Source organism: Saccopteryx leptura, chromosome 8 (genome assembly GCF_036850995.1).
Source record: "Saccopteryx leptura isolate mSacLep1 chromosome 8, mSacLep1_pri_phased_curated, whole genome shotgun sequence".
Taxonomy (NCBI): domain Eukaryota; kingdom Metazoa; phylum Chordata; class Mammalia; order Chiroptera; family Emballonuridae; genus Saccopteryx; species Saccopteryx leptura.
Genome location: NC_089510.1, coordinates 52,261,191 through 52,284,608, shown reverse-complemented (window position 1 = coordinate 52,284,608; position 23,418 = coordinate 52,261,191). Strand labels below are relative to the sequence as shown.

Genomic DNA, 23,418 nt, shown 5'->3' with positions numbered 1-23,418 from the left:
AATAAGATCACCTCTGGTGTTTAGGATGGAATGTGTGGGTGAGGGGTTTTCCTACTCAGCCAGTGATCTCAGGAAACCAGCCAACAAAAGCAAATTGTCCCCAAGAACCCTGAAAACCTCGGGTACTGGAGGTACCAGGCAGCTCTGCAGGCAAGATGAGGGGTAAGCTAAAGGAGGCTGTGTGTGTGTGTGTGTGTGTGTGTGTGTGTGTGTGTGTGTGAAGTCTGAATAAGGAGTAGTCACAGAGCAGATCCCCTCACTTAGTGTGTGTGTGTGTGTGTGTGTGTGTGTGTGTGTGTGTGTGTGTGTGTGTGTGTGTAAAGTCTGAATAAGGAGTAGTCACAGAGCAGATCCCCTCACTTAGCCCACACAGCTGGTCAACAGCTCCTTGGCTGGCTGGCAGAAAGTGGTTACTAGAATATGAAAAGCTCTGTGGGAGACACAAGGCAGGGGGTTGAGGTATGGCCCTGAGCAGACACAGTATTAAGGGAAAGTCTACAACTTGAACCTTGAGACCAATCGTCCCTCTAAGCCTCCACCCCCCAGCATCCCTTCTCCAGAATGTCTCCAGTCTTATTCTGCCAGGCAGGGAATTGAGAATTTTTCTCTGGGGAAACTGAGAAGCACAACAAAAACAACCTGAAAACAGTGACACGGAGATCTTCCAGTGAAACAGCTGAGTTCCCACTCAAATACCCACCGTGAGGCCTTCCCAGTAAACAAGAGCCCTCCGCTGCCTCCCCACACTCAGTCTCTGATCACTCGCTCGTGCCTTGCTCTTCAATACACACAGACAACCAAGGTTTACCAGATATCTGAGGAAAGCCCTCAACACAACAGGGGCAGAAACAAGCCAATGGAAGGATACAACTAAAATTAAAAAGAAAATGAAAAGAACAGAATAAAACAACAAAACTGTTATTATTCTCAGAGAAATAAAACAGTACATCCATAAGACAAGAATAGAATGCCTTGAAAAAGGAACAAAGAGAATCAGGAACTCTTGGAAAGTAAAATTCACAAAAATAAAAATCTGCAACAAAGATGAAAGTAAAATTGAAAAATATTCTTAGAAAATAAAACAAAAAGATCAAGAAATAAAAAGACTACAAGATAAGAGAAGTAAGAAGATGGGTCTATTATGTACAATAGGAAAATAAAGGAACTAAAAAAAAAACAGAGAAAAATATATTATCAAAGAAATAACTTAAGAAAATATTCCAGAAGTGAAGGATTTGAGCTTTCAGTTGAGAGGGTCCAGCAGCAAGAATATAAAAAACTCGCCTGACCAGTGGTGGCCCAGTGGATAGAGTGTCAACCTGAGATGCTAAGGTCCCAGGTTCAAGACCCTGAAGTTTGCCAGCTTGAGTGTGAGCTCATCTGGCTTGAGTGCAGGCTTGCCAGCTTGAGCACAAGGTTCGTCAGCTTGAGCATAGGATCATCAACATGATCCCAAGGTCACTGGCTTGAACCTAAAGGTTGCTGACTTGAAGCCCAAGGTCACTGTCTTGAGGTTATGGTCACTGGCTTGAGCAATAGGTCACTAGCTCAGCTTGAGCCCTCCAGTCAAGGCACATATGAGAAACAATCAATAAACAACTAAAGTGACGCAACTACATGTTGATGCTTCTCATCTCTCTCCCTTCCTCTCTCTCAGAAATAAAAATAAAAATATAATAAAAATATAAAAAAACTCTCATCAGAGTAAATCTCTGAAAATGTTCAGAATACCGCTGACAAAGAGTAGAATTTGAGTTTCAAAGGGAAAAAAAACATATAAGAGATCAGGAGGCAGAATTTGTGTAAGACTGGCCATCAGCACAACAGAAGACAAGGAAGCACTGCCTTCACAATTGCCAAGTCATGTGATTTCCAACTGGAATCCTATAACTAGCTAAACTGTCAATGGTGAGTACAGATTCACTCAGGACTTGAAGATCTCAGGTATGCACAATTTACCATGATGTACCCTTTCTCTGGAAGCTACTGGAATTCATGCTCTTCCAAAACAAGATGTTAATAAAAAATGAGAAAGACATGGAATGTAAGAAACAAAGGATCCAAGAGAGGAAAGAGGCAAGGAGAATGACCATACTGGTAGTGAAGAGAAGTCCAGGACAAACTAACTGTTCAACAGCCTATAGAGCAACCAGCCCAGAATGGAGCGAGGACAGAGGAATATGGAGGAACGTGGTCAACACAGGTAGGCAACTGCAGATTGTCTGATATGCTTGATCACACTGATCAGTTAAATTATCTAACCAAAGTTACAAAGCTAATAAGAAGCAGAGTCAGGACCTGAACCCCAATCTCCACTTGACCCCGTGCCCTCTCAGTTCACTGCCTCTCTGCAGCCAGTCTGGAGAGGAGCCTGTGCTGTACCACTCAACAGCTAAGATGCCTAAGCAACGTCACTCAACCTCCTAGAGGCTTCATACCTCACATCCGACATGGAAATAATAACAACACCTCCTCGTGGGACTGCTGTGAAGAGAAAATGGGATAACGTATTGAACAAACTTTATGAATTGTAAAGCACTCCAATAGTATCATTACCATACTGTATAATACAAATTTCCATCTCAGCAGAAAAGAAGACAGAAATGCGGCCATATTCTAGTGTTTCTAAATATAATCTGCCATTAGATTTCAAGGTTCTTTCTCCCCAGGGTAAAGCCATCTAGGAGGAGGTGTTGAGGAATTATTTCTCCCTCATTCTGCCCTGCCGGAGCTCTGGACAATGCCTAAAGACCACTGTCCTTATGCAGCCCACCTTGAGAGCTCACCAGAAAATTAATTCCATGTTATTATTACATTTTATTTATTCTACTGCTCCCAGAGAGCTAATGGACTTCAGACTAAAAGGTCCATAGCTCAATGCACATGATTAAAGAAAAAAAAAATCCATTGGAAAAACACATTGATTCTGCTGTTTTTAATCCTCAGATGATCTGCAGTTAAGAACAACAACAGCCCTTGCCAGAGCCTGGGGATTCTGACCTGTGCCCAGCCCTCCCAGGAAGGAGAAGGGAAAGGGGAGGTGGGTGAGCCCAGCGCCCACCTGCTCAGGCAGCAGCACAGTGGCGCGTAGTTGGGTCACAGCAACAACACAGCGTCTACAGCACAGACCACAAGAGCCAAGTCTCATGGCATATCCACAGCTTCCTTCCTATAAAACCCTGTGAATCCCTCAGGTTACCTAACCAATGACCACCCTCAGAGTAAACAAACCTCGTTCCAGCCAGCCACCAAAACCTCTGCCCCAGCATTTACCCTCACACAGCAGAGAACTACGCTCAACCAGAGACACATGAGTAAACTGCCTATCTGAACATGTCACCCGGCATGACGCTGGGGCTTACACTGGGTGCTGCCCACAGGGCTCTTCACAGAGGGTCTGTCTCCTCCCCACCTCCCTTGGCCCTACCCTGTCCCCTAGGCTAGGAGCTCGCTCTGAAGGACAGGGTCTAGAACAGTACCTGGACCTTGAAAGCCTACAGGAAATGTTTGCCCAGCATAACAAACATGACAAGCACCCCGGCTACCACACTGCTGACCTATGCAGAGATCACTTGCTAGAAGCGCGTTCGTTATATAGTGAGTCAACGGCAGCTCTCGGGAGACCTGGAAGGGAACACTGACACCACACAGACCTAGCAGTCAGGGAGGGTCTGGGCTGGGGCAGGTGGGAGAGGGCAGGTGGAGCCAGGCCAGGGGTCTTGAAAGCCTGGCTCAAGAACTTCATCTGGCCATGACCTCAGACTGAGCAGCCACCAGGAGGTTAGAGGTGGAGGGACCAGCTGGGTGGCTGCCCAAGTGGAAAGAAATAGGTTAATCCAAGAGCCACAGGGAAAACCACCAGAACTCAATGCCTATTCATATGTAAGCAAGGATGGAAGAGAGAAGAGGCTAAAGTAACCCGAAAGATTCTGGGCTAGGAGAACAATAGCCCAGAATGGAAGGACTGAGGAGCAGCAGAGTCTTTGTCTTATGCTCAGGAAGATGATAAGCTCAGACATGAACATGTGGACAATAAGGTGCCCAATACTGGCTGGAGAGTAAGCCTCGAGGCCCACAAGGTTTCTGGCCTCACGGTTCAGAGGGAGAAGCGCAGGGCGGAACACCTCAGCGGAGGGGTGGAGGAAGGGCAGGGCAGTCAGAAGGAAAAGGTGGGAAGTGCCGCGTCAGTACAGACCAGGGAGGAGAGTCACAGAAAAGCAGGATCCATCTGTGGCAAAGACCAGGGGAAGTCCCTGGACATTCTGAGAGAATCTCAGCAGCCTGGGGGCAGGGGGGTAGGAGGTCGAGTGCTGCAAAGAGACAGCACCCCAGAGCAGGAGCTGGGTGACTACAGAGGAGCCCGGTGGCCCAGCATGGTCAGGAGAATGGGCTGCCTCCACTGCCCATTTGTGGGTACAGGAGAGGCAGGTTTGGAGATTTGGGAGCAACAAAGGATAACAATTGGGGTAGCCAAATCAAGGGGGAAGCCAGGGACTTGATGTGCAAAGAGCTAAGATGCTAGGTTTAGCGTCTGTGAGAGCAGGGAGGAGGAAGAGCCCCTGTGTCTGGCCTCAGACAGACCCTCACCTTAGCAGGTAACCACGGGACAGCCAGAAGGGTGGCCCTTTCCTCCCTCCCCTAAGGCCAAGGGGATGCTCCTCCATCCACTTAACATTTTCCTGTCTCCTCCTCTTCAGTCTATTTTAACCTTTCCAGTGTGCACACTGCCTCCTTTCCTTAAGATGCAGCTCCAGTGAGCCTTGGATTGCTCGCCTACTGCGCCTTCCTGCAGATTTCTTAAGTCACGACCCACAAACCTTGATAACAACAATAACTACGGCAACAATAACAGTGCTAATGATGCACACACTCCGCTCTGTCGAGTCCTCAGAGGGGAGAGGGCAGTGTGAGAGTGCTTTGGAAGCCTGCCACCTTCCGAGCCAGCCGTGGAGCTGTCCCTGGGCTTGGCGGGCTCTTGACATTCTGTCATTTGCTTTAGAGGTAGAAGAGAGAAAAAACATCCCCTCTGTTCACCATGCAAACTCCTGATTGGCTCCAATAATTGCTTTCTTTTTGCTCACCAACTACAGCTTTAACAGGATTTGTAGCTCAGCTGAGCAGCCGCATGGGCTGGGCTGAGACCCATAAACCATTCCCCCAGTGCAGAGCAAAACAAAGCTTGGGGAGGATGGCCTTCCATTCGCTGCTGCTGGGAGCACAGGCCCCCAAAGCCAGGTCCCACTAGCATCCGAGAGCTAGTGTCCCCATCAGAGTGCTCGCAGCCCCCAACCCGTCACAGTGCAGCACCTCCCTCAGAACTCCAGGCCCCTCCAGCAGGGGAGCAGCCCCCTCTACGGCCAAGCCCCTTCCCCCAGCAGAGTACATGAACCTCTTCTGAGCCCAGCAGCTCCCCGGGGTCCTGGCACATAGTCCTCACCCACCTCCACCATGGCGGAAGGCAGTGGGGTGGAGGAAACTGGGTTCTCTCACCTCCCAGCCTTGCCACAGTGTTCTCTTACAGGTGTCTGCCCATATCAGGGCCTGCTAGGCCAAAGAGCCTCCACCCTAGCAGCCCACGCATGTCTGCTCCCTTTTTGGTTTTCCCACCCCCCAGACAGCACAGAAAGAGCACTGCTTCTGGGGTCAGACAGACCTGGGGTCAAACCCAGGCACTCACATTCATAGCATGATGATCTCAGATACTACTCTATCTCTCAGAGTAGCGTTTCTCCACCTGTAAAGTGGAGGGGATAAGGCTGCCACCTGCCTCATGGAGTTGGCTGAGGAGTCAACGAGGGGGCGAGGGGAGTACATAGAGAACCTAACAAATGTCTGGCATACAGAAGTATACAGTAATCGTAATTATCTTTAGTAGTACCATTAGTGAGACAAATCATAGATAAGCAAGGACAACAGTAAAATGGGTACCACCTTTTCCTCTCCAGGGCCCAGCCTGCAATCAGGCAAAACAGCACATCCAGGCAAGAAGTGTGCACACACTCACATTCAGCATCAGCAAACCTGGAGTGATCCCGCATGTGCAGAACGCTCCTTCCAGGGTCTGTGCCCATTTGCCCCTCACAAAACCCGATGAGTGGGTACTGGCCTCATTCCACAGAAGAGGAAACTGGGGCACAGAAAGGTGAAAGTCCTTGTCAAGGCCACACAGTAAGTAAGTAGCAAAGCTAGGACCAAGATCCCCCAGATCCTGGCCAGAGGTGGTGGTCTGCTTCTCTCAACCCCACAAGTGCCCCGGACTCGGGGCAACCCAAGCCGAAAAGAAGCACCTCCTCCCCAGGCAGGGCCCATCGAAACAGCCGGGAAGAGCCCTGCTCTTTCAGAATCCCGTGGCAAGGAGGGTCCCAGGAGAGGTTTACCCTAACCCTCTGCTTCCTGTTAGCCCAGAGCATCTGTGTTCTGACCCAATTCTCAAGGTCCCGAGGCAACTGGCCCAATCTGCTGTTAGTCAGGTTTCCTCCCTGAGTCTGTGTCCGTTTCCACCACCTCCTGCTCTCACACACAAGCTCCTCTCTCTCCACTTACGCTCACCCACCACCGCCACCAGACTAAAGAGATAAAGAGCCATATACTTCTGGAAAATAATAGGGAGAACAGTCCTTGTCACATTACACTCTCAGCTTTACAAAGCTCCAGATCTCCGGGGCACATGCCAACACCCTCACATTCCCTACAGCCAGGGTGGCTGTCTGTCCATGTGGATTTATTATTCAGTGAAGATCATGGAGCCAGAGGTATTCAATAATGTAGAAGCAGCTGGCTAAAGGAGAAAGATTTAAGGACAAATGTTTAACATTTAGGAAAAAGAGTGGAGGTGGGACTTGACCTTTTTGCTCTGTCACCTGAAAAAAAGATACCCTTCTAATGTTGGGAGCTGTGAAGAAACTAGTTTAATTTAGTGTAACCCACATTTTGCTCAAAATAGTTTTGAAATGTCAGAATCTAAAAGTCTAGATTCTTAAGAAGCTGGTGGTAAAGTGATCCAGGAAAAAGTAAAACCAGGTGACCCAAGGTCAGAGAGCTTGAGTTGGCTGAGAATTCAGAGCTGGAAGTTTGGTGGAAAGAGCTAAGAAACCCAAGTTTTGTGCTGGCTTTAATGTTTACTGGTTGTATGACCTTGGACAAGTCCAAGCTCCTCTGGGTCTTAGTTTCTTCCTCTACAAATGAAAGGGCTCAAAAGTGATTTCTGAAGTCCTTTCCAATTGTGATATTTGGCAAATCTATTCTCCCAAACACTACTAGAAAAGTACTCTGAGATAATGATACCTTGTGAATTCCTCTGGGCATGTGGTCACCACATTAAAGGCACACCTCTCAGTCTCCCTTGCAGCAAGTCTGGCTCTGCAACTACATCTCAGCCCCCGGAATGTAAGCATAATTCATAATTCAAAAGTTGTGTGGCAACTTTTTAGGAACCATCCCTAATAGATATCTCATAGCTAGAGTTTGGAAAAGATGACTGGAACTTAAGCAGCCACCTTGAGACAATGAGGAGAAAGGACTTGCTAACAATGTGGAATAATAAGATAGAAAGTACCTAGGTCAGGCCCTGGCCGGTTGGGGACCCGGGTTCGATTCCCGGCCAGGGCACATAGGAGAAGCACCCATTTGCTTCTCCACTCCCCCTCCCCCACCCTCCTTCCTCTCTGTCTCTCTCTTCCCCTCCCGCAGCCAAGGCTCCATTGGAGCAAAGATGGCCCGGACCCTGGGAATAGCTCCTTGGCCTCTGCCCCAGGCGCTAGAGTGGCTCTGGTCGTGGCAGAGCGATGCCCCGAAGGGGCAGAGCATCGCCCCCTGGTGGGCAGAGCATCGCCCCTGGTGAGCGTGCCGGGTGGATCCCGGTCGAGCGCATGCGGGAGTCTGTCTGACTGTCTCTCCCCGTTTCCAGCTTCAGAAAAATACAAAAAAAAAAAAAAAAAAAAAAAAAAAGTACCTGGGTCCTTAACACCAGAGTGATACACTGGCCCTGGAACACCCTTCCAGGCTCTACTTTAGGAAAGCAATGATCATTTTAAGGCACTACCATTCTGTTTTCTGGCACACAATAGGATTATATATTGAGTACCTATTCTACTAGAACAAAACCTTTACCTATTTAGAAAGAATTATTAACATCTGATCCAGCTGGGCTATTGCAAAGTATCTAAGATATCAAACCATGCATTACACATCAAATGAACTGGAATAAGGAAAGAGACAGAAAGACTATCAAGGGTTTGACTTACTAAGTTCCTACTAGTTACACGAGATACCTATCAGGTATCTCGGTCACCTGATGACAGTGGCCCACAAATACAATAAAAGGAAGATTGGTTAGTAATTCTCTTCCCTACAACCTCAGCGCTTTACTAGTAAAGGGACCATTGCAGGGCCCAAAAGGGCAGGATATCCCTTGCAGTTCATAGGCTTTGGTTGGGCTGGTTGGTGGCCAGATATAGGACTCCTCTAAACAGTCTTCACATGTCATCTCCAGTCTCTAGGGAGCCCCTCCAGAGCCAAGGACTCAACATCTACTGAAGCTGCTCAATTTAGTGGGGCCCAGAATGCTGTGGAACCTAAAGATGTTAATGCATAGAAGTCATGGTCCCCTCCCCTACCCTACCATTTCATCTTGAATAGCTCCTATCATTAGAAAGTTCACCCCCCCACACTGTCACATTACGCCATTCTGTCAGCTTATTACATTGTGAAGATAGCAAACACATTCCCTCTTAGGATTTTGTAAGTGAAATATACCAGTTCCTCAGATGTACTCTCAAATCTTGCATGCCCTGAGTGATTGGCCTCAGGCATAGCCACACTCATGGTTCTCAGAGCTACCCCAGTGCTGAGAGCAACATGTCAGAGCTAGAAAAGAGGAATATGCTACATTATACCATAATTTAGTTTGGGAAATAAATACCTATGCTTTCATAATTCAAAATACAAGAAATTAATCTCAACACAAAACTCAACTAGGTGGGTCACAGTTAAAAATAAAAATTGAAGAAACACCATTAGTGAATCTCTTCAAATATGGCACCCAACTGTCTGCCATCCAGTGCTGGCAGCCTAACCCAGTACAATTCTTCTGGAAGGCAACTTGGCACAGTTTATCAAGTACGCTAGCAGTATTTATGCTCCTCGACGGGGTAATTCCACTTCTGGGAACCTGTCCTGAAGAAATTAGCGGATGTTCTGACACAGATATGACTGACATGGTCCTACTCACAAGAGTCAAAAGTTGTAAACAACCTAAATATCCAACTGTGGAGGAATGATTATTTAGAGTAAGCTACTCGACAGAATAGCATAGCCATTTAAGCGATGTTTTCAAAGATTCTGCAATGAAAACTCTACTTGTTTTAGTGTTAAGTTTTAAAATCCAGAATTCAAAATGTGCATGGTCTGAATACAACTTACATGCAAAATTATGCTCAGAAAAAGACTGGAGGAAAAAAATGCATCAAAGTAAGGCTTGGTCCTTGGAGAAGTTTTATTCTTCCCCTTTGTCTATTTTTTCTAACTCACTATAATAGGCATGTCAAATTTTAATATTTAAAGAAAAAAATTACCATCATTTGGCCATTATTGTGGAAATAATGAACAATCTTAAAGTATCTTCCCACAAGGAAATAGAACTGAACAGTGGAAGAGACCCCCTGGACTAAGGGACCACTGTTCACATCACCAGTAATGGGTCAAGGGCACATCATATGCCTCCTGAAGAGAAACATCATCAAAAACCAAATTAAGGGACATTCTTCAAAAATGTCATGGTCACAAAAGACAAAGACTAAGAAACTGATCCAGATTAAAAGGAGATTAAAGAGCCAAGACACTTAAATTCAATGTGTGATTCTGCACTGAGTCCTGACCACAAATGCTGCATTGCTCATTTTGATCACTGTAGTATGGTTATGTAAGAGAATGCCCTTGCCTTTTAAGGGTTACTGAAGTATTTCAGGGAGCAAAGGAACATCGCCTCTGTACACCTTATATTTTATACATGTAAAGGGAGAGTATGATAAAACAAATGTGATACGATGTTAGTATTTGCGGAATTTGGGTCAAGTGCAGATGAGAATCCTTTGTATTCTTCTTGCAAATCTTCTATGTATCAGTCTGAAATTATTGCAAAATTAGAGTTAGAAAAAAACAAAAACAAAAAGAGAGATGCTAAGAATACGACCAAATTCTGCCTTCCCCAGGACTTCAGATAAATCTCCTAGCAGGCGCTCACGGGCTCTTCCCACAGAAGAGGAGTGCCAACTGCCTTCTTCACTTCCAGTTCTCTGCTCCTCTGCTCACCTGACATTATGTAGTTTTTCAAAATAAGAACTATTATATGGAATCTGCAAAGTATTCTGCATATAGCACTGCCCTAGAATGGCTCGGACAAGGGAGAGATATACAAAAAAAACATTAATTTTAAAATATGGATAATTTATGTTCCTTCAAAGGCAAAGTTTAAGCATCTGTCACCAGCCACCATGGCTGGACTCTATTCTTTACAAGGAGTGAGGCCTAGTCTTAAACCAAGTCTGGGGAATTCACCAGTACTTCCCAATGATCAAATGTCTACCCAGCAGCTTCCAAAATAAAAGCAAGCACGTAAGTCCCTGAATGGCATGTGTGCGCGCGTGCGTGCGTGTGTGTGTGTGCGCGCGCGCGCGCGCGTGTGTGTGTGTGTGTGTGTGTGTGTGTGTGAGAGAGAGAGAGAGAGAGAGAGAGAGAGAGAGAGAGAGAGAGAGAGAGATGGACAGAGAGCCGGACTGGCCCTGGGTTGTGGGACCCCCGCTAGCCGCAGCTGAAGAAGCTAACTGGGCTTACTAAGAATAAGACAGAAACGGGAAAGTACTTGACAGGGAATAGAGCCCAAGAGCAGACGCTTCAAGTCCAAAATCCAGGGCCTAGGGATTAGCCCATGATAATGATTATAGCTGAAAGTACAGAGTGCTTATTGTGTGTCCAGAAGCAAGCTACACATTTCCCATGATTATCTAATTTGAGTATCTTGGCAAATGAATGAAGCAGGCACTTAATTTATTATGCCTATTTTGTGGAGAAAGAAACTGAGACTAAGAGGAGTTAAGAACCTTGCTCAGCCTCACACAGCAAGTAGGTATGAGGGTGTGACTCAGACCCAAGTCTGGCGGACCCAGGCGCACGAGTGGGGGCACTGAGACAGCAGCTTCCTGGAGCCGTGCACATCTGCTTGCCCTTGTAAATACAAAGACAGCTGCATATTTTACATTTTGCTTCCTTTAAAAACCACACTTTATACATAGGCTACACAGTATGCCCCCCCCCATTCCCCATAGCACAAATGTGTCTGACAACAAGGGACAATCCAGGGGGGCAGGAAGGAGAACTGAGCCAAGAGCTTATAAAAACAGGTTGTCTTATCCTGAAATTGCAACTGCACTTAACCGGGACTAAAGGTCCTAAAGCCCTAATGTTTTGGAAAACCTCTTTGAGAGCCAAGAGGGCTTTGGGTCGCTGCCAGCCTGTACACACATGACAGGGGCTAACGAGAATGAGCTGGCGGAGGGAACAATGGATTAGGCAGCAGGGAGGGAGGAAGAGCAGGTGAACTCCCACTCTGCAAATCCAACGTTGCCTCAAAGCTCCGATAATTGATAAGAACATAACAATTCAGGTGCTCATGACCCATGTGTACATTGCACTTTTACACACATTATCTCATTCAAACCTCTAAAGTTGGGAGTCTTAATCAGTGTTTTCCACCCCTCAGGCCACCTAAAAGCCATCTGGTAAAATCAATTCAGTGGGTTACCACCTGCATTTTTAAATGACATTAAAAAGGAAACATCAGTACCACAAGTAGCAAGACTAAGGATTCTAAGTGAAATAAGCCAGGTAGAGAAAGACAAGTATATGATCTCATTTATATGTGGAATCTAATGAATAAAGTGAACTGAGGAACAAAATAGAGACAGAGGCGGGGTCACAGTGAGCAGAGAGACAGCTGTTAGAGGGAAGGGGGACGAGGGGATGGGATCAGAGAAGGTGAAGGGATTAGTGAAATTAAATATACATAATAGAGATACAGATAACAGGACAGCAAATCCCAGAGAAAAGGGGGGAGGGAATTAGGGGGAGGGGGAAAAGGGGGTGTAATGAGGGACATGGGGTGGGGGTGAGGGTGTTATATTGAGTGGGACACTTGAATCTATGTTAACACAGTAAATTAAAATTAATAAAAAATTTAAAATATACTATATATCGGCTATATTTATATATATATATATATGGACTTGGTTATAATGTAAAGATGTATAATTATTCTTGAAGCAGATGTAGCAAAAATGTTTGAAAGACAACTATAAACAATCTGATGTGGCACTATCCCTACTTTAGAGAGGTGAAACTGAGGCTCAAAGGAGTGAAGGGACTCGCCTTGGGTGCTAAAATGGCAGCCCCAGAACTCAGACCAGGTGTTGTGAGCACTGGCCCTATGTTCTTCTCTTTGCCCATCAATGTGAATACTTCCCACTGACGTCCTCAAGCTTCCTTTCACTCCCTACAGCTGCACCGAGAACAAGGCCCAGAGGGCAGACAGTCTGTTTTCCCCTCCAATCTAACCCCTGAATGGGACCAACTGAAAAGAGCTGCAATGACCACCTGATCCATCTTTCCTCTGCTGCCTGTAAGCCCACAATTCCCCAAGTGCCTTCAGAGAAAAGCAAAAGCCGCACATGCTCACACAGGTGACACCTCAGTGTCACTCATGACATGGGCAGAATTTGTGCCACACCACTTAGTCCAGAGCAGCTACCCAAATATTATCCATCCCGTAAAATTAATGTTGTTAACTTGTAAATCTGTCTGGTTGGTAGCTGCGCACCAGCTCTAAGTACAGGCTTTTTAGAAATATAGATTCCTGCCCTGGCCGGGTTGCTCGGTTGGTTACAGCATCGTCCGGATGCACCAAGGTTGCAGGTTCGAGCAGAACACAAAAAAGAGTCAACCAATGAATACGTCTATAAGTGGAACAATAAATGGATGTTTTTCTCCTCTCTCTCCCTTCTCTAAGAACCAATAAATTGAAAAAATTCTTTAATAAATACAGATTCTTGGGCCTTACCCTTGCAGTAAACCCATTTTTACACATACCCCTTATGGTGGTTCAGATCTACGGCTAGGTCGCTCTGCCACTGGCCCATCTTTTAAAAACCCGCTCTCTGGACCCTGTGTCACTCCTTCTTGCACGGCCTGAATGTTCCATCTCCCCCGTCTATCCGCTCCTCAGCCCTCTCAGATCTGCCCCACCACCACCAAAACGGCTCTCGGTGGGGGTTCAGCCATGACTTCCACCACGATAACCTGATGGGCACCTCCATGAGGGAAGAGGTTTGCTCCACTCCTTCACCAGGGCGAACATTCTGGGTCTCCCTTCTCGTCTGTCTTCTTTGTAAACCCTCTCCCTATCCGTGACATGCTGAAGTTCTTTGGGGCTTGCTCGGCCCCTCTTCTCTTTCCTCTCTCCCCTCTCCCCTGTGGGTCTCACCCACCTCCTAGGCAGCACGCCTAAAGGGACATCTCCAGCTCAGACCTCCCTCTGAGCACCGCACCCTCACATCCTGCTCACTCAGCGATTCTCAAACCAGGGTTAAGTATGATTCTCAAATATTAAAATCCTAATTCTCATACAAATAGATATTGAGTATATTTTAAAGTTTTAGTGAACTCTTTAATAAGGGACCCACAAAATGACAGTTACATCAAAAAAGGATATAGCAAAAAAAAGCTTAAAAAAGATTTTTAAAAGGGAAGTTATAAGTAAGTAATATGTGGCTCTGGCTGGTTGGCTCAGTGGATAGAGTGTCAGCCTGGTGTGCAGAGGTCCCAGGTTCGATCCCCAGTCAGGGCACACATGAGAAGGAACTGTCTGCTTCTCTTCCCCTCCCTCTTCCTCTTCTTTCTCTCTTCTCTCATAGTCAAAGGTTCGACTGGTTCGAGCACTGGCCCCGGGCGCTGAGGATAGCTCGGGTGATTCGAGCATCAGATGGGGGTTGCTGGGGATCCAGGTAAAAAGTGCATGTGGTAATCTGTCTCTCAATCACCCTTCCTCTCACTTGAGAAGAAAAAAAGGAAGGAAGGGAAGGGAGGAGAAGGGAAATAAGGAAGAAAGATGCATATGATTGATGAAAAGAAAAGAATCTTGATATGACTGCTAAATTAGATACCAAACTGGTTAATGTCCTGAGGGGCAATAACCTTTGGGTCTCTCTTCACTACCAAACTTTATAGAGGGTATGTCCTAGAGATAAATAAGCAAATTTCCATTCCCCAGGGAACCTGATGGCCCTTAGGTGGGCTTCTTAGACAATGCTGCAATATGACATTAAAAAATCATTAAGTCAGCCCTGGCCAGTTAGCTCAGCGGTAGAGTGTCAGCCCGGCGCATGGAAGTCCCAGGTTTGATTCCCGGCCAAGGCACACAGAAGTGCCCATCTGCTTCTCCACCCCTCCCCCTCTCCTTCCTCTCTGTCTCTCTCTTCCCCTCCCGCAGTCAAGGCTCCATTGGAGCAAAGTTGGCCCAGGCGCTGAGGATGGTTCCATGGCCTCTGCCTCAGGCACTAGAATGGCTCCAGCCACAACAGAGCAACGCCCCTGGTGGGCATGCTGGGTGGATTCCGGTCGGGCACATGCGGGAGTCTGTCTGCTACCCCCTGCTTCTCACTTGGGGGGTGTCCATTAAATTAACTTTTTAAAACATTTATTCAAAATAATCTGGAGATGTTTTTCTGAACATATGTAACCTGATTTATCAATGTCACTGCATTAAAATTAATAATAAAAAAAACCCATTTATTGATTAACTGATTTTAGAGAAAGGGGGAGAGAAACATCAACTTGTTGGTCCACTTATGTATACATTCTTAGCTTCATTCTTGTATGTGCCCTGACTGGGGATCAAACCTCCAACCTTGGTATATTGGGGCAATGCTTGAACCAACTGAGCTACCTGACCAGGGCTAAATTATCTTTTATTTCCAAGTTTTTGGATAAGTTTTCTTTACTTTACAAGACTTATAAGGGTCTTGAATTTAGATGGGAAAACATCACATCTTTCTTTCCACTATCTCTAACTGAAATTGAGCCTCCCCTCTGTATGAACGTAGGCAACAAGCAGCAACACTGGCAGCACGTGTGACTCTGCCATCGACAGAAGTCACATTTCCTCATCACATGACAGTCAGCGCAGATATCTTGAAACACTGTTTATGCCACTTCAAATTATAGAACTTAGCACACCTAAAACTAGGTCTTCTCATGAAATTAATAAAGAAATATAAATGTTATTTTATCACATATTTGTTATAATATTTTGATGACTATATTTCAATATCTCTGTTTCCTTTAAAATCCTATGTGTTCTGTTTCATACATTTAAAAACATTATTCTAAGAAAGGGTCTATAATTCCTCAGAGAAGACTTTCCTGACTCCCGGTACTCGATTATACAATCTCTTGCCACTTTATACTTCCTCCTTCTAGCACTTTTCACCTGAATTAAATAACAAATTCGTGGCTCTCCCACTAAGCAATGGGACAAAGGAATGGTGTTCATCTTCTCCATCATCACGTCCAAAATGCCTTAGCATGGTATGTCTGACTCATAAAAGGCTCCCACAAAATATTTTTTTTAAAAAAGGAAGTCAGATCTGGGCAATGAATGGACATTCATGACACATAGAGCACGCAGATCGTGGCACACATCCCTCTCAAGTGAGGGCCGCGTACAACACTCTGCCCAGGACCCAGCAAGGTGAGACCCCTTCACAACCTGCTTGTTCGCCGGGAGCCTGCCCTACGTGGTCCAACAGCAGAGCTTCCAGCTGAGCCCATGTCTTGGCTCAGATACTAAATCACCTTTTTGTTTAAGCCCCAGCTTAGGGCCCTTGACCTGGATTTCCACTAATACCTTCCAAGGCTCATGAATTAAAGACATCTGCTCATGCCAAGGGGTTGAGGAATGGTCAGGTTCTTTGGGGCGTAGGGGAGATTCTCTACCCCTACCCCAGCAAACCGTAATGAGCTGGGAACTCTGAAGCCAGGCACAGGCTGACCATTGGGCCATGCGGAACAGAGTGCACATCAAACTGCGGACTCGGTATGACAAAAAGGCTATTCTAACTCTACACTTCATGAGTGTTTAACCCCCATCCAAGTGAATGCAAAGCTAATTATTTAGAAGTAGTCATAAACTGGTGTTTGGGAGGAGGCCCTGTTGGACCTAAGGTGGTCAGAGGGAACAGCAAAGGAGAGCTAAGACAGGAGTGACGAGAAGGGTGGGAAGGATGGGTGAGTGCCCCGCTGGTTGCCCCTGGTCCCCCCCTCAGGCCATCAGGGAGCTAAGGATCAAGTTCCATGGACACCCCAGGAAAACGGCTGGTGTTGCTATTTCAGAAAACAGCGACTACCAACAGGGCTGCTTAAACATTCAGGTGAGCCACTGAGAACTCTTACTGTGCTCCAGCCCGTCAGTCTATCCCTCCACCTTCCAGGCCACACCCCACTCTTGTCTAAGGGTCTCTCTCCTCCCACCTCTCTGTCCACCCACCAAGCCCTCTCTAGGGGGAACAGTATTGAATCGCCTTATCTCACCCTGTTAAAGTGAGACTCAAGACTACACAGATACGAAGTATGAGGAAATGCTTTGCAAACTCTAAGGTCCCCTTCAAAGGTACCGGGTGTGTCATAATTCTCACCAACAGAGCAAATGGGGCTCCGGTCAGTGCTGAGGGTGGGCAGGCAATGGGTGAGCACCTGCTCCTCCCCTTTCCACTGGGACCTACGGTGCCAGATGTGAAAAATGAAAGAACAGAGAAGGGAGGTGGGGAGGGGGTGCAAATAAACATCAAAGTCTGGGTAATGTAGAGAACTTAGTCCTTACACCTCATGCATCACTCTCAGGCCCCTGTCATCCAGAGAGCCTCCAAAACCTACCACAGCAACCAAGTGAGACACAGGAGCCCTGCAGAACAGAACCACAACACTGGGCAAACCCTCCAGAGAGGCAGTGTGGTTGGTGTATCCATTCTCAAGAGGGGATCCTCTTTCAGAAGCAAAGGGAGAAAAACACACAGCACTTATATCCTTATCTCCTCTGCAATGCCCCCCCTCTTCCCCTTCAGACAGAGGCTGCAAAGGGGCTGAACGAGGTGGGGCAAGGAGCAAGCCAAGAGTCCGGCTTCGTGATGGAAAGAATCCCAGCAGCACCAGGCGTCTCCATCCCCGTCTCAAAGCCTCTGCTCACACCCACCCCAGCCAGTCCCTGTCCATCGCCTCCTCCTCACTGGCTTCCCCTGCAACTCTTCCTCAGCACCTTGAGGTGACTGCTGAGGCTCCCACTTACTGGGCGCTCTATGTGCCAAGAACTGTGTTGGGCGCTTTCTGGATTATTTCTGATCCTTTCAGTTCTGCAAGATGGATATTATTACCACCATTTACAAACAAAAAAACGGAGGCAGGGCCCAAGGTCGCACAGATCCTGAGTGCCCAGCTGGCTAAAAGCCTGTGTTCTTTCCACTATATCATACTCGACTTTTTATCTTGTAGATAACAGAGAAGAGGAAGAAAGTATTGTTCTGAGAAATTAATCTGGTCTCTCCCACTCCAACCCTACACTGTGGCCAGACTGATCTTGCTATTCAAAGAGCACCTTTCATCATGTCTCTCCATTACCTACAGAATCAAGTCTCAAAAGTTGCCACTGAAGCTTCTTTACGATTCACCTTTGCAGTCTTATTCCCCAACTCCCAGACCCAAATCCTTCCTACCAGCCAACCTGGCCCATCACTCTTCATTGCCCCCATTTCTGTCGGAAAAGTTTCCTTTCTCTGTAGGCAACAGGAAGGCCTTCAACCAAACGTGGACTGGGCATGACTGCATGCCAGGTCCTGGTCCATGTGCTGGGGACACAACAAGGTGGAGCCCCACTGTTATAGAGCTCAGAGTCTGCCCTCCTTGTGAGGTGTGAGCTGGGGCCCTTGTCTGGTCTGCCAGCCCCCCACAGCCCAGCCTCTGCCCCAATCCACAGCACTCAGCCAGTCCTCCAACTTATATGCCAGTTCACTTTAAAACTTCCTCTGTAATATGTTTATTTCTGTGGGAAAGGTGCACTCCAGGTTCCAAACATCATTATAAATGTCAATTAAGTCCCCAGGCCAGCCCACAGAAGCCTATTAAATATATAATGTGGGATCTAAATATGGGTACATTAAAAGCTCTGCAGGAGAGACCAGGGGCAAACATCTCCTGCCTCCTGCTCCTCCACCCACCAGGTTCTGAGCTTCCAGCGACCACCAGGGGCAGAGGCCCCAGCAGTGGCTTTGAAGGAGGAAGCAGGAGTGGGCAAGACCCTGATTATAATTCAGGAGCCTGGCTCTAATCCCAGTTCTGCTTTTAGAAACTGGGTGGCCTTGAGTGAGTCCCATCCCTCTTGAGCCTCACTTTTCTTTGATAAAATGAGAGCGCTGAGTTAGGCTAGGAGTTCTCAGACTTCTGAACCTCACAGACTGGCAGGGCAGTGGTGGTTGCCAGTGGGGAGGGAGAGAGGTGGAGGAGGTATAGGGGGATAAATGGTGATGCACAAAGACTCAACTTGGGGCAGAGGAGGAGACACACAAAATGGTGTACAGAAATGTGTTGTAGAATTGGGCACCTAAAACCTATATAATTATGTTAACCAGTGTCACCCAATAAAATTTAATTTAAGAAAATTAAAATTAAAAAATATGTTTAAATATAATGTGTAATGTATGTTACATATATTTAAAAATAAAGTTTATCAAGACTTTTTAAAAAATCACAATATACCATACTGCTTCCATTTTTCAAAAGGATACTGTAAACCACTCCCTACCCCTAAATATGGACATCATATCAGAAGAATGAACAAGTTTTTAAGCTGTAAATATTTGGATTTATGGGGAAAAAAACCCACCATTGTTATTTTTCCAGTTCTTCTGAGAACCAGTGAAAACCTCATCACGGCCTAGCTCCAGGGCTTGGTCAGCTATAGCAGGAACTGAGCTGGACAGCAGGAAGGGGCAGTCACCTCAGGCCGGGACAGAGCAGCTCAGCCTCTGAGACTACAGGCCCCGAAGGCACAGACACCCAGCCTGGAAGGGCTGGAACCAACTTGTTCCAAGTGTTGACGGTGACTCCTAAAAGAACCTTTAAAAATGCTCCCTTATTAACTTTCCTGATAGAAAACTGATATATATTTATGTAGAAAGCGTGGAAAACATAGAAAGGCGTAAGCAAAAAAATAAGCAAAAATCATCCACAATGCCACCTTCCAGACTAACCACTGTTCATATTTTGATGCACTGCTAATTCCTCAAACACTTGTGCAGCCATCTGCAGCCACCCTGGCATTCTGTTTCGTATTCTGCCTTTCCCCTACTTATCACAATAGACAACTTTTCCACGTCCTCAGATTGTATTCATTAGCATCACAAATATTTTTATAACAAATATAGCTAGTAATTATAAATATTCTTCATAAACATCACTTCCCATGATATGGACAGGGCCAAAAGTCATTTAACCATGGCACTGTTGTTGTTGAACATTTAAGCCATGTCTATATTTCTACTATTAAAAACATGTGGTGGGCCCTGGCCGGTTGGCTCAGCGGTAGAGCGTTGGCCTGGCATGTGGGGGACCGGGGTTTGATTCCCAGCCAGGGCACATAGGAGAAGCGCCCATTTGCTTCTCCCCCCCCCCCCCCTCCTTCCTCTCTGTCTCTCTCTTCCCCTCCCGCAGCCAAGGCTCCATTGGAGCAAAGATGGCCCGGGCGCTGGGGATGGCTCCTTGGCCTCTGCCCCAGGCGCTAGAGTGGCTCTGGTCGCGGCAGAGCGACGCCCCGGAGGGGCAGAGCATTGCCCCCTGGTGGGCAGAGCGTTGCCCCGGTTGGGCGCATGCGAGAGTCTGTCTGACTGTCTCTCCCCGTTTCCAGCTTCAGAAAAATACAAAAAAAAAACAAAAAAAAAACACAAAAAACATGTGGTGGGTGTACATCCCTGCCCATGAAACTTAGACCCTCTTTATACTTCTTTATATCCCTCAGGTCATAGCCCAGAGCTGTGCACTTATCAGCCCTTAATAAATATTGAGTGAACAAAGAAACTCAACCCATTCCCAGTACCTGGAAGCTGTTATCATAGGGAAATAGAATTTAGATGAAAGAAACTCACTCTAATGTCCACCAGCTACTTACCACTGATGGTGCACCTATGCCTCACACCTGCTAAGCCAAGAGCTTGGGCAAAGAAGAAAATATCAATTCCTTGCTGAAGTTCTAGTGTTCTCAGCAAATCTACCTGCTCTTCCGAACCCCTGGGTGGAGGGCACCTGCAGGCCTCAACTGCTAACTCCCACACTCCCTCCAAACTGACTGCTCACTCTACTGCCTCAGGAAAGGCATGGCAGACCTTCCCTCTAAATTCATGAGCGGCTCCCCTTCAGTGGGGGCTCCCAGCCCTTTGGATATTAGCATTTGCTATTCTGTCTTTATTTGCTCATATGACTGACTCCCCTGCCTGACCCCGGGCAACACAGGATGGCAGGAACAATGTGTATTTTGTTCTCCACCCAAAACCCATCCCAGGGCCCAAAAATGTGGTTGATAAACATTTGTTGAATGAAACTTCTTTCCGGTCAGATTCCCAAGCCCTTTATTTTCACAGAAGGGAGGGGAAAAGAAAGAAGGAAGGAAAGCCGGGCCTCCTAAAACAGCCCAGTGCAAAGACCTGCTAGGAAATCGCACAGGAGATGGTCCCCTCTGCAGTCCTGCAGTCCTGCCTGGCTAAAGACTTGCCAAGGCCAACTGGCTCCAGGGAACAGAAGGAAACAGATCGTCAAACACACCTAGGCACTGGTGAAGCGACAGTGCCCCACTCCAGCCTGGTTTTCCTCCAGAGAGAGAATCGTCAGATCTAGGGGGACAGGGAGCTTCCTTCCCCACCCACTCACAACCAGAAGCAGGGGCCACTCCTCACTGGTGATCCCAAATGGGCAGGGTATTGGGAGATCTAAGTATGTAAAGCAATTGAATCCACACTTCTCATGTCTACCCAGCATCCCTGCCACACCCAAAAGAAAAAACAAAACAAAACTGAAAAATCTGGGTTGGAGAGGGTGCCAGCAGCAGGAAGTTCCTTGAAACTTCAGGGGAAAAAAGAAGCCAAGATGGTCTTAAAATAAGGGAGACAAGAAGTTATGGGGAAATGTGGAAAGAGGTCACATTATCCTATCACATACCCACCACAACACCCCACAACACCAAGGCCAACATCAAGGCCAAGCTGGGCAGCCCCTGACGCCGTGGACACACCCATTCAGACCTCTAAGCCTTGGAGGCAACACACCAACACACACATACATACACACATATACGCGCGCGCAAACTCCTCTTGGACAGCCCACCACTCCCAGCACCCTGACCCACCCCCCTCCTCCACGCCTGTATGATTCTGCAGGTTATAGAGCTTCCTCCTCCGATTTCTCATCCGACTCTCGGGACAACCTTGCGAGCTGGGTATCTTTACTGTCCCCATTTCAAGGATGAGGAGACTAAATCAGATACGTTCAATGATACGCCGCGTCACACAGCCAGAAAGTGCTCGAGGTTCGAGCCGGCCTCAGTTGGGTGTAGGAGCAGAACTCCCTGAGGGCGGGAACCCAGGTGTAGACTGGCAGTTTCCTAGCCGCCTAGGATGGAAATCAAGAACCAGGTGGCCCTAAAGCAGGCTTCCCGGCAGTGCAGGTGGAAATCACCCCCTTTCCACACCGCACTCACACAGGTGTAGGGCCTGGAGTCTAAGGGGCGACGCACATCTCCCAACCCGCGGGTGTCCCGCCCTAGCGGGTGGCCACCTTCCTGACTTACACCCCCGCAAAGTTGTGCCCGCGGCACAAGCACCCTGCGAGGGAATGCCCTGCACCCCGGACACCCTCCAGCCCCAGCGCCCCGGAGCGCTCCGCTGGGAGGGCACGGGGGCCGCCCCGCTGTCTCCCCTGCAGGCACCGGGTCCCCGCCAGCCTGGCACGCACGCCGCTACTCCTGTGGCAGGAGGCATCTCCCTGCACATCCAGGATGGGCCGGCAGTCGAGACAGTGGAGAGCGCCAACCCGCACGCGAGGCGCACGTGCGGGGCGGCCCGACCCCGGCGCCACAGCCTCACCCAGATCGCCAGCAGCAGTAGCCACGCCTGCCCGGCCCGCGCCATGCCCGCCGCCGCTGCTCACGGCTGGCTCTGGTCTCCACTCCGGCTCTCGCGCCCGCAGCTCCGCGGCGTCCAAATGCCACCGCCACTTCCCAACCGCTCCCCGCCTCCGAGTTCCCTGTGCCACGTCTGCCAAAGCATGCGCACTAGGCAGGGAGAGGAGGCCGGGAAGAAGTGTTTGCTGGGAATTGTAGTTTGCAGCAAGGCTGCGCTAGAAGACCCGCAGGTGTGGGCAGGAGCAGGAGTGGAGTCAGCCCAGAGAACTTAAGCAATTTGACCCAGATCACAAAACCTGCAAATGGCACAGCCCAGCGCTGTTTGTGGAGGATCCGAAAAGCCCTCATCCCTGCCTCCCAGGCTTTTACCTACCATTTCTTTTTTTCATTTGGAAAAAAATTTTTATAGAGCTGTTGGGAAACAGTGTGGCAGTTCCTCAAAAAGTTAAACATAGATTACCATCTGACCCAGCAATTCCATTCCTGCTTGTATATCCAAATGAATTGAAAACAGGTGTTCAGATACTTGTACATCAATGTTCATAGCAGTATTAACAAAAGCCAAGAGGTGGAAACAACCATCCCTTAACGGGTGAATGGCTAAACAAAATGTGGTATGTCCATACAATGGAATATTTTTCATGCTACACTGTGGGTAAACCCAGAAAATATTATGCTACTAAAATATTATGCTAACAAAGAAGCCAGACACAGGATCACATATTATATTACAGTTTTGTAAAATATCTAGAAATAAGTAAATCCATAGGGACAGAAAGCAGATTAATGGCTTCCTGGGGCTATGGGGAGGAGGGAATAGGAACTGATCGCTCAGTGGGTACACGATCTCCTTCAGGAGTGATGAAAATATTTTAGAACTAGACAGAGGTGATGGTTGCACAACGTTGTGAATGTACCAAATGCCACTGAATTATACATTTTAAAATGATTAATTCTATGTTATGTGAATTTTACTTCAATTAATTTTTTAAAAAAACCTTTTATTGAACTTATTCCATGCTAAAATATGAAAGTATGCAATCAGTTATTCATTCAAAAATATTTATTGGACACCTAGTACATCCTGGGACTGAAGATACACATTAATAAGATGGACAAGGAAGTGCACAGTCTGTGGTTTGTGGGTAATACCTGAA

The 23,418-nt window shown here is 47.3% G+C and overlaps 1 protein-coding gene and 1 long non-coding RNA gene across 2 annotated transcripts in view; one reads left to right on the top strand and one right to left on the bottom strand.

The window, feature by feature from the left end:
* Positions 1–22,384, bottom strand: part of PDIA5 (protein disulfide isomerase family A member 5) — a 90,323-nt gene extending 67,939 nt beyond the window's left edge. The window contains exon 1 of the mRNA XM_066346953.1: positions 22,224–22,384. Coding sequence (XP_066203050.1) covers positions 22,224–22,268 — 45 coding nt within the window. The 5' untranslated portion in view covers positions 22,269–22,384. The remainder of the gene's footprint in view (positions 1–22,223) is intronic.
* On the top strand, positions 16,000–18,736 carry LOC136379875 (uncharacterized). Its single transcript, XR_010746815.1, has 3 exons — positions 16,000–16,141; positions 16,371–16,475; positions 17,590–18,736. It is a non-coding gene; the product is annotated as an uncharacterized lncRNA (long non-coding RNA).
* Positions 22,385–23,418: the final 1,034 nt, after the last annotated feature.